The sequence below is a fragment of the Conger conger genome, chromosome 16 (genome assembly GCF_963514075.1).
Source record: "Conger conger chromosome 16, fConCon1.1, whole genome shotgun sequence".
NCBI classification, from domain to species: domain Eukaryota; kingdom Metazoa; phylum Chordata; class Actinopteri; order Anguilliformes; family Congridae; genus Conger; species Conger conger.
In genome coordinates this window covers 35,375,632-35,386,658 of record NC_083775.1, presented here as the reverse complement: position 1 = coordinate 35,386,658, position 11,027 = coordinate 35,375,632, and the positions used below count along the sequence as shown (strand labels likewise).

General features: G+C 44.1%; 2 protein-coding genes across 3 annotated transcripts in view; one reads left to right on the top strand and one right to left on the bottom strand.

Moving 5' to 3' along the window:
• The first annotated feature begins 217 nt into the window (after positions 1–217).
• On the top strand, positions 218–7,919 carry nme3 (NME/NM23 nucleoside diphosphate kinase 3). 2 transcript variants are annotated; one of them, XM_061224370.1, is made up of 5 exons: positions 218–349; positions 2,457–2,587; positions 2,882–2,983; positions 3,260–3,372; positions 3,773–7,919. In XM_061224370.1, the coding sequence occupies exons 1-5, from the start codon at positions 304–306 to the stop codon at positions 3,888–3,890; spliced, it is 510 nt and encodes a 169-aa protein (XP_061080354.1). In that variant the 5' UTR covers positions 218–303; the 3' UTR covers positions 3,891–7,919. The 2 variants fall into 2 exon arrangements, with proteins under 2 accessions (XP_061080354.1, XP_061080353.1); XM_061224369.1 differs by lacking the exon at positions 218–349 and adding an exon at positions 972–1,163.
• A 1,053-nt stretch (positions 7,920–8,972) lies between these two features.
• The window catches only part of LOC133114494 (C-Jun-amino-terminal kinase-interacting protein 3-like), a 54,598-nt gene continuing 52,543 nt past the window's right edge, over positions 8,973–11,027 (bottom strand). Inside the window, exon 34 of the mRNA XM_061223955.1 lies at positions 8,973–10,204. Within this exon, the coding sequence (XP_061079939.1) occupies positions 10,083–10,204 (122 nt within the window). The 3' untranslated portion in view covers positions 8,973–10,082. The remainder of the gene's footprint in view (positions 10,205–11,027) is intronic.

The window sequence follows — 11,027 nt, the reverse complement described above, 5'->3', positions numbered from 1 at the left end:
GCGCTCGGTTTGCTATTTAGAACTGAGGGTAAGCTTCTCGTATTTCGTTTTTAAAAACTATTAGGCACATCAACTACGGAATGGCGTCTATTCCATTTCCCAGCCTACGTGTTTAATTTTGAAAATGCACATTACGGATCGGGCCATATAGCTACTGTCCTGCAGATGTTTCCACGTACCTAATACGCGCATGCGCTCCGGACAGAGACTTCCGTATTTGAGAGTTTCGAAGTCCCTCCCTAGCTACGCTTGCGTTAATGTGTATGTGGATCTGGTTCTGGTTCAGTTTACATCTCAGGGAAAATGATTTGTCTTGTCTTAACCATATTTGCAAACATCTTCCAGACAGGTAAGGGTAGTTTTTAATGCGATGATTTTACGTGTAAAATGTAATTGTTCATTTTCAAGAAAGAGAGAAAGCCAAGAGTAGCGCATCTTCTTGCCGGTATGTATGCCAAGTTAGGGCGAATAACCATTTTAGCTAGCTTGTAAATTTACTTACCGGAGGTAAATCAGTGGTTTTATAACGTTATCTAGCTAGCTAACGATTGAGGCTTTGCACAACCCACAACAAAGGCTGTACCGTGAAGACCACGTGTTTCAGAACTGTAATGAATCAGATTACAGCTAGACTTATTTGGGTAATGTATTAGAGCAAGATGGCTCTGCTAGTGTTGCAGAAGATGATCCCGAATAATACTGTCCTTGCTTATTTGAGGGTAAACTGGAGCGAGCCGATCTGTAGCTATAACTAACATTTCAGAGTAACTAATTTTATTAACGTGTACAAACAGCAGTTAGCACTGGCCTCAATGTAGGAAAAATCTTATGAACATGCGTAGCGTTACATCCACTTACACTGTAAAAAAACAACAGCTACATGTTAGCTACTTTATCATGCACACGAGTTATCTTAACTTTCAACTCGGAAGTGTCAAGTAACATTGCTACTTCGTCGAAAACGTCGACATCCTATTTATAGCTAAGTATTTGCTTGCATCCAGTCTTGTTGACTTAGAAGCCCTTCCATTATTGGTTTCTACGAATTCTCGTATACCAGGCTGCACGAGTAGTGGCACTTAACATGGGGCCAAAAAGGTCACTGCCTGACGAACAGGAGATTGAGAGGTCGGTCGCAAAACTCGCTAGAATTGAGGTGTGCGGTAAGTTGGACGATGCGAATAAGACGGTTACATTTATATATACACATGATGCGTGATACATAAGGGAACATGCATTTTATTGATCTTACACGTCGGTACAATGGGGACAATGTGTAATTTAATTTAGGCTTCTGCTCAAACAACTGGCAGACACTCTTAGACCTTTTCGAATTTAACGGGGCTTAAATCGGAACTGCAATGTTTTAAATTTAATAGTCAATGCAAGATATCACAGCCGTTAAAATGCAATAAACCTATATTATTAATATAATTAAATATAGTAAAATGCAAGTCAAAGCGCTCTGAAATTGCCCGAAATAGCCCTTAAGCTACAGCAGCTCGCTGCAGTCATTTTTGGCGGCTACTGATGACGTCAGAGGAATGTGTTCCTCTGCAGCTCCCACCTCGTGCCCTTTGTTTACATGCTGTCAGGCCACAGTGTGTCAGCTATGACAGTGTTCCTCAACTCCAGTCCTCAGGACCCACTTGCCAGAAGGTTTTTTTGTTTTAATCAGGAACTCCGTTTTAATGACTGAACTAATCAAACCACTAGAAATGCCCTTGATTGGTTAAATCAGGTGTGTGAGTCCCTGGTTACAACAAAAACCCTCCGGCAAGTGGGTCCCAAGGACTGGAGTTGAGAAACACTGAGCCATGACATCCGAAGGGCCAGCAAGCCAACCAGCCAGGAGGGTTTGGCATCTGTGTTTCCCTGCAGGATCCAATATGGCGGATCCTGATTGTGATTACTGTGGGACCGAGATGTGTTGCTGGCTTGCTGATAGTCAAATCTGCCCAAGAGTGTGTGACAGTGTGATGCATCCTGTTCTGTGCATGGGCCTCACGGACTAGTAAGCAGGCTTTTTTTCTGATGCTGATTTCCTGGTGTGTGATTTCCTGCCACTGTGGTTGGCTCCAGTGTAGGTCTCTCATACCCGTTTTCAATATGTGTTATTAGGAATACACAGCAATACTTTGATACGAATCAGGGACAGATTACGTCTCTCTCTCTCTCTCTCTCTCTCTCTCTCTCTCTCTCTCTCTCTCTCTCTCTCACACGCTTAGTGGAGGAGCCACATCAGCTTCCCTACTGCCCAGTCTCTGGCTCCAAATACAAAATGGCGGCCCCAGTAAACTTGACTTCCCAGGCTTCCAAGCGCTTTTCACGAGCCCAATGATAGTCAGTGGGTGACGTCACAGGCACTTAGCCCATATATTTCTATGAGCCGGACGCAATGTTACACGGCCGGTGGGAGGGTTGATCCGGTTGTTTCTCTGACCCCCCCCCGGCAGCCTGGACCGGGGTGAACGAGCGGACCTTCGTCGCGGTGAAGCCGGACGGGGTGCACCGGCGTCTGGTGGGCGAGATCATCCGCCGCTTCGAGCGAAAGGGCTTCCACCTGGTGGGGCTCAAACTGGTGCAGGTGAGGCCGTGTGCGCTGAAGGACAGCAACACACTTGCACTGGTGGCATTCGTCCTAAATCGGTATTAAAACAAAAGGTTGTCGCACACTATTATGCTCCCTGGTAATTTATTTCAATAACCAACATTTACATCCTGAAGAAGACGTTGTGAAATGTCGTTTTTTTTTTTTTTAAAACAATCATTTGGGAGCATAATAGAGCTCAAGCCGGTTTCTGCTGGAATTTTCCAGACATTTCTCGCATTCTGTGCCCTGTGTAGTGTGTAAAACGGTTCTCTGTTGTCGCGGCGACAGGCGTCGGAGAGTCTCCTGAAGGCGCATTACTGGGAGCTGAGGGACAAGCCCTTCTTCAACGGACTCATCCGCTACATGAGCTCTGGACCTGTCGTCGCCATGGTGAGACGTGCCTGCTGTCTTTCATAGAGTTAAATCCATATAAGAAGTCGGCGTACTAATTCCAATTTGTTGGGATGGTCAAAGAGCACCACTCCAAAAAACACCATATAAGATGACTCGGCAAGTGTCTTTGTGAAGGGAGGGACACACATACTGAAAACGGGTGTCAATAAATTCAGCAGCTTTTTGGATGAAACAAATATCTTTTTTCTAAGTAAATAAGAATATAATTAGACTTTTTGCATACGCTCTGGCCGTTGTGTGCGGTCTGTGCAGGTGTGGCAGGGTCTGGACGTGGTGAAGACTGCTCGCAGAATGCTGGGAGAGACCAACCCTGCAGACTCACTCCCAGGAACCATCCGAGGGGACTACTGCCTGGAAGTGGGCAGGTGTGTGTGTGTGTGTGTGTGTGTGTGTGTGTGTGTGTGGGTGTGTTTGATGCAAGAATATGAGGGTGTAGTGGTGACCAGTGTCACTTTCTGTGTTTGTGTCTGTGTGTGGACTGTGTGTGTACATGCATGTGTGTGTGTGTGTAGAAGTGACAGGTGTGTGTGCTTGTGTGCGAGTGAGAGGTTACCTGTGTGAATGTGACTGCGTGTGCGTATGTGTGTGTGTGTGTGTAGAGGTGACAGGTGTGTGTGCATGTGAGTCAGAGGGTAGAGGTGACCTGTGTGTGTGTGTGTGTGTGTGTGTGTGTGTGTGTATATATATATATATAGAGGTGACAGTGTGTGCGTGTGTGTATATGTGTGAGTGTAGAGGTGACCTGTGTGTGTTTCTCTGCTGTAGGAATGTGATCCATGGCAGTGACTCAGTGGAAAGTGCTCAGAGGGAGATCTCCCTCTGGTTCCAAAACCAGGAGCTCACGTGCTGGGAGGACAGCAGCCAGCACTGGATCTATGAGTGATGCAAGCACACGCACACACACACACGCACACACACACACGCACACACACGCACGTATGTACGCACACGCACACACACACACACACACGTACGTACGTACGCACACATTTAGGAACATAAGACCGCATAATAACAAATAGGTCATTTAGCTATTCTAGACTCACACATTTTTGGCAACTCTGCATAAAAATTACTAGTTTTTTTCCCACTTTTGGATTCCGTTTTGAGTCTTTTTGGACTACTTTATTAGAGTCTAAACCATTTGCATATTTAATTAATTCAGTAGTAATGTCCTTATCAAGATAATTAATGTAAGTATGGAAAACCACAGGTCACAACACAGATTCTTGTGGGACTCCACTTCCCACAATACCTTGCACAGACACGATCCTTCCGTACGCTTTGTGTTCAGCCCTGCAGTCAGTTTCAGATCCACTCTAAACTGCCTCGTAAATCTCTTTCATCAAATAGTTTTGTAAATCCAAATATCTAATATCACAAGCTTGATTTGAGTCTAGACACTTTGGAGCTTTCTACAGAAGTGCAAGAACATCGTTATTCGCGCGGCAACTTCTAACTTCACAAACGTATAGGGACACAAAGACTGGAGAGTCGTGGGAGATACGGTCCTCGAATCTGACACACTCCAGACACTGAAGATACGTCTGCCTTGCTTTTAGTAGCTCAGTTTTCTTAGCTTTGTAGGTGTTGGGGCTGTTCCTGGAGTAGGTTGGTATATGCCACACAGGGCAATTCCCACTGAACAGAGCCTGTATCCCTGCTGTATGCATACTTGTTCTAATAACTAATAACTAATATCCAAGCACACAATGACCAGAACTCGCCATTCAGCCTATTTTGGCTTGCCATTAACCTATCAGAAACGGAACACGGGGAAGCGGCCACTTCCACCAGAAGTGCCATTCCAAAGTTACTATCACTACCAGACATAATTTTCGATTAGTATTACTAAATAGCGAGAGAACAAGGAAATTGCTGCAAACTGTTTGTTGTGAGCGAGACAATGGCTGCTTCTAGGGAATGCAAACGCATTCCCCGGTCTTCCGGTTTCCATTTTTTGAAAGACAAATACAGACTACCGCCACCTGCTGGTGTGGAGAGTTATTACCTCTCACGCAGGCGCAGAACGTACGTGCAACTCGGCCGGCGGCGGACCATCGTTGCGGTGTGTTCGGCACAGCCAACATTAACGACGCGTATCGACGCGAGGCGATCTTTGTCGGCGCTCCGCAGCCGACCATCGGTTTGGTGTGTCTAGGCCTTTAGTCACTGTGGTCCGAACACCGCCGTATAAGCCTGCCCGGTTCATAGTCTCTCATTAGCAACAGCTTCCCCGCCACAATGTCACAGTGGAGAACTATTACCATGTCACTGTATGCTGAATTGAATCATGCATTTGACTAATAACCAAGTTTTTATGTCAACGGAAGGAATTATGCTTTACACACAAAAACCAAAGCTGATCTTGGAGTACTTTTTTAGTCATTAGTCATGAAAGTTGCACTGTTCGGAACATGGAGAGCTAACTTGGTTTTTGGAACACAGTGAGTTTACGTTACAAGCAGAAACACTAGGCGTTTTTCCAAGACCAGGATTGATGCAGTGCTAGATGCTGTTTAGATTTTAGGCAAACTAAGCAGTAGGTACAGTACACTTTAGTGGTAGGACAAGGCGAGCATTGCTGGGCTGAATGGCTTGTTCTCGTCATTGTTATGGAACACGATGTAGCTCACTGCCTCCAATGCATGACCTGATAGACTGCGGCACACAGGCAGCTCTCTGTAAGAAATACCAATATTCACACATAATTTACCTTCAGCTCATTTTCACGTCTGCCCCCTTTGTTTTGTTGAGAGAACTCAACCTGAAAAAAATAATTGTAAAAGTGTCTAGACCACGCCTTGCCTTAAAACAGATTAATAATGAAACCCTAAATGAAACTGGAAGTATAGGTGTTTTTTGGGATCTCTGGTTTGGCTTTGGCTCAGGGACTGGCATAAAGAACTGCAATAATCAAGCTGAGTGTCTGACGTAGGCCACTCTAACCGTAGGATGGAATCTCTCGATCTTATAATGGACTTTTTGCATCTATAGCACAATGTGACAACAATGAAAGACGGGATATTGTCGCGTAACAAACACGAAAGCGAAAGGCGATGCTCCTGTGCGTACCCAGCTTTAGGGCCGGTAAACACCCAGTGGGGGCGGGATCCAATTAGTGCTCAAACCCCTTATTAGGCAGCATTATAAGGCAGGAAGGAAGGCATCGAGTTTGAAAGTTTGCAAAAAAGTATGCCTTCTCAGGTGGCTTTGGCAGCATGCATGTATCATTCAGTATCCCGCAAGTCTTTGCGATTAACCTTCGACTTCCGTTAAATTAATGGCGGCTGAAAGCGGCGGTGCAAGTACACCGCAAGCTCGATATTTTGTTGTCGTCATATTTTTAAAAATACATTTTAATTACTTAACACAGGTTAAGCTTCTGTAGGCTTTCCATGAACTGGGCAGCTAAATTGCTTATAATTACGCATCATCACGTAATCATGTTACTTTGACTTTGTCAAAGCGGTAGTCTGCATGAGCTCCGCTGGCTTGTCTGCGCTCTCCTGAATTGAACAGAGCATGGTTGGTGAATACAGCCATTCCAAGGATATTCCATGTTTGGAGAGAGAGGGGTAAATAATGTCACTAATGAATAAAAAATATATATATTTAAAAAATAGGTGCTTGACATGCCCTGGAGCAATGCAAACCTTATACGTTATATGCACATGTACACATCTCGACACAAGTCTCCTCGCTCTTGGCTTTTTCGTTGCATGCTTCCTCCTGAAGGGGGCGAACAACCCAAAAAACTTTTTGCACTGGCCGCCAAGATGGTCCTTAGCACAGTTTACTCAAACTGACCTATACCGTAGAATGTACCAGAACCTCCATATTGATTCAGAATGTCATCATTCTCGGGTCAGAGTCTCTCCAATTTCCCCCAATTCTACACTGCAAAAAATGTCTGTCTTAACAAGTGTTTTTAGTTGTATAATAAGACTTAAGATCTTATTTTTATTTCTCAAGCAGAAAATAATAGCTTCTTTTAAATTGATGTTTGCTTGAAGTGAATTCTTCTCACCCCACTGGTCAAACTTTCTCACCTCATTGGCAGTTTTTTTGTCATTTAGCAAAAGAGTAATAGAAATGAGTTCAGGTCTAAATATAAGACTAAGATGCTTGTTAAGACTGACTTTTTTTTTTTTACAGTGTTTACTTGACACTACAGTACATCTTTACCACTCTTGTAGTATAAGATAACCATGCTAATACCTAGCACGAAAACATGGATAATCTTAAAAAGAGGTGGTTAACCAGCACAAGCCCTGAACATGCACTGCTACATTTTCAGAAAAAAGGTTGTAAAATAGGAGTATTTTTTATTTCTATGGAAATGTTTTTCTTGTTTGTATGCTTTGATAATGGTGTCTGTACTATGGTAGTGGTGCGACGCATCGGTTTGTCAAAGAGCGAATGCAAGAATTTCAAGTTTGAAATTCAATAGAGCAAAGTTACATGAATGTGAGTATGAACAGTTCATGCATTTTTAAAGGTTAAACCTGACAGAATTTTGTGATAAGACTAGTCTCATGCCTTCTCTGCCCAAATCTCCATAAACAGTTGTCAGTGCACCAGAACAATGTCATAATTTTAAGAAACTCGTCAGCTTAATATTGAATGTAATTCAGGGCAATCTTGGGCAGATAAAATAATGATATGTAATCTGTTATGCCTTCTCAAAACGAAAATCTATCATCACCCTTCCCTTCCATGTCTGAAGAGTGAATGTGTTTGAGTGAATGTATTTTATGTACAATGTAACCATATGCAATTTGTAAGCAATGGAGGGTAAAGTTACTTGAACACCTAATTTGCTGTGCTTTGTATTTCCTTGTGTGGAGGAACACTTGTTTCTTGTGACCAAATAATGTCCAAATTGAAATAAAGGTCCAAGTGAAGATTGCCTGTCGTTTCATTTTTGGATTATCTGAGAGAACTAAGCTTTTCGACATTTCCTGTGTACTTCCACATGACCTGAGCGATGTAAGCAACAAAACCAAAAAGAAAAAAAGCCTTTGGGTTTCATAGCACGAATATGTTTATTACATACATTTTCACATTTGATGGCTTAAATACATATCTGAGGATTGGAGGGGACGCTGATAATAAGGGAATGAATATCTTCACTGCAGATTTACAGATAAACCTTTCGAGGCCAGTAACAGGTTGGCAGCTGCTTTTCAATATACAGGGGAGTTTACATACAAAACAGCGCAATATTACAGGTGGGGTGGGGTTGGGTTGGGTTGGGTTGGGCCCTGAGCAGGCTCACACTGTACTAACACTAGCAGGATAGTGTATGGCGTGTGTGACCATCTGTTATGTGGCCGATCTGGAAAAAGATATACACGTAACGCTCCATTTTGAATATGTGCAGTTATTACATTAAAGGGGTTCATTGGTATAAGGGCATGGGCCGTGAATAGATTGTGTTAAACGTATGCGTGTGTTCTTGTCCTCTTCAAGTGTCTTTGTTTGATGAAGGCTCTTGCTGGATGTGGCCAGAAAGTGTGAGGATGCTGGTCTTTATTATCTGGTTTACTCTATGGGCATACTTTAGCAGACGGAGATGAAGCCCAGGCCCAGAGATTCTCCATACAAACCTCACTTTAGTCCAGGACTGGGCTTTTAATGAATGTCTGTGAAACCGACTCTGGCTCTTTGTGCTCTGTGATGAGTTCCCAACGGTGCGAAGACAACCGCTTGAAAGCAGGAAGTCTTGGTCCCATAAAAGTATGCGATTAAAAACAAAGATACACTTGCATCCGTTCGCACATATACTATATAAAGTGATGTGGGCGATGGGCCACAGCTCTCAGACGTGTTTGTTGTTGTAACGCAGGATTGCCAATTGGTGAGGGTTGCAGCACACCCCAAAAGGACATGCTAATATCCAGCACACTTTTTTTGTGACTAATTTTGTTTTGCTTTCAAATTATTCTGTGTCAAGTGGAGACTTTCCGACACAGACTGTGTTGAAAGTAACACAATGTGTTGTGTTAAATAGTCATGGAGGTGTGTTAAAAACATGACACATTACTTGTTTTTTTAACGCATCTGGGTGGGTGAGTGGGTAAAACATACAGCACGGTGTGAGAAGTGTATGCAACCTCAATCGGTTCTCGACGTTCTAACCGCAAAACCCCCTGAATGAACGACTGTTTTCTGTAACCCAGCACAAATGAAAATGTAGACGAAGATATGTCCAAGCGTGGAATTAAAACTTTATAAATGTGCGCGGTGTTGATTTAAATCTGATGTGAAAATGGTTGACCCAGTCCTCTCACAACCTACCAGTGGGGCATATCAAATGTTAGGATTTACCATGTTATGTTCAATTTAGGTGTTTATATATTTTAAAATTTTTATATATTCATTCATATTGTTTCAAAACTTCTTCTTTCAAAATTTGTCGTCTGCCTTCCACAATACTTCCATTTCAAACATCGCCCTCCGAACACTAAATTTTTTTACAGAATGCTTTCCAGCATCACTTATATATTCATCCACTGTCTTTTACATCCGTTCTTTGAAAAATACCCAACCGGTTTCCCAATAAAGCATTGTGTTCAGAGGTAGGGCATGTTTTACTCAGAACTCGCATTACCCTGCTGAAAAAAACAGCTCAAGCTAGGTTTTGAAACGGCTGGCAGCTGGTTGAGCAGTTCATACCAGCTCCCGGCTTGACAGGGTTTGACCGGCTCAAGCTATCTTTTGAAACAGCTGGTAGCTGGTCATTTCAAGCTGGTCATAGCTGGAGGTTACACCAGGGTGTTCTTTAAGGGATTTGTTGTCCTAATATGATGACCTAATATGTGGTAGGGGCTTGCTAAGTAAATCAGCTTCATTTGTAAGTTGAGAGGGATGGACGGCTCTGAGATTCTGGGATAAGGAAATTGGCATATTCAGCTGTGTCTGTTGTTCTGTGTTTGTAGCTTGGGAGGCGGGGCATATTGGAGCAGGGAGTTTGATGAAGGGGTAGAGTAGGGCGAGATGTGCCTTTGCAGGGGGAGGGGGGAGGCTACAGAGGAGGTTAAATGGCAGGAGGGGGTCATCTTTTGCAGGGCTATTCGGGGACGTAGGACACCTGCCACACAATGATGTGGCTCCTCTCTGCTTTGGACAGGACCGGCTTGATCTGCGCGGCGTCGCCCGAGCCCTCCTCAGTCTCATCGTCCTCTCCGTCCCCTGAGAGAGGGAGGGAGACAGGGTGGGGAGGGACAGAGAGAGAGAGAGATAGGGAGGGGAGGGAGAAAGAAAGAGAGAGGGGGAGAGACAGGGAGGGGAGGGAGGGAGAAAGAGAGAGGGTGGGGAGAGAGGGAGAGAGAGGGGGAGAGACAGGGAGGGGAGAGAGGAAGAGAGAGAGGGAGAGAGACAGGGAGGGGAGAGAGAGGGAGAGAGAGAGGGAGGGAGGGGAGCGAGAGAGAGAGGGAGAGAGACAGGGAGGGGAGAAAGAGAGGGAGAGCGGAGGGAGAGGGGGAAAGAGGGAGGGAGAGGGAGGGGAGGGAGAGAGGGGGAAAGAGAGAGAGAGGGAGAAACCGTGGTAATCATTACCATAAAGCACAATACACAGGTGGTGTCTGTGTGAGTGAGCAAGTGATCATGTGTGCATACAATACCAGTCAAAAGTATTGTATGGGAATTGGGGGGTGGGACTAGATTCAGCTGTAAATTATGCTGATACAGTATAGAACACATTTGTTGGCTAAATGGCTTTAAGTCATCAAGGGTCCGAGGTATCAAACCAGCCTCAAACAACCGTGCTGCTACTAGATATAGAGTAGATACTTCAAGGGTTGTTTCTTCTGAACAATTCTTCCATTGAGTTCAACAGGAAAATTAGTCAGGAGAAATGTCCCTTTTAGTATCTACAGCATATCTGGCAGCAGCAGGATGGTTTGAGGCTCATCTGATACCTTGGACCCTTGATGACATAAAGCCATTTAGCCAACAAATGTGTTCCATATTGTATCAGCATAATTTACAGCCGAATCTAGTCCCACCCCCCAAT

Coding starts and splice junctions, on each gene's coding strand:
- nme3 (XM_061224369.1), top strand. CDS start 1,085: ATGGGGCCAAAAAGGTCACTGCCTGACGAACAGGAGATTGAGAGGTCG. Junction 2,588..2,881: donor TGGGGCTCAAACTGGTGCAG/GTGAGGCCGTGT, acceptor TCGCGGCGACAG/GCGTCGGAGAGTCTCCTGAA. Junction 3,373..3,772: donor TACTGCCTGGAAGTGGGCAG/GTGTGTGTGTGT, acceptor TCTCTGCTGTAG/GAATGTGATCCATGGCAGTG.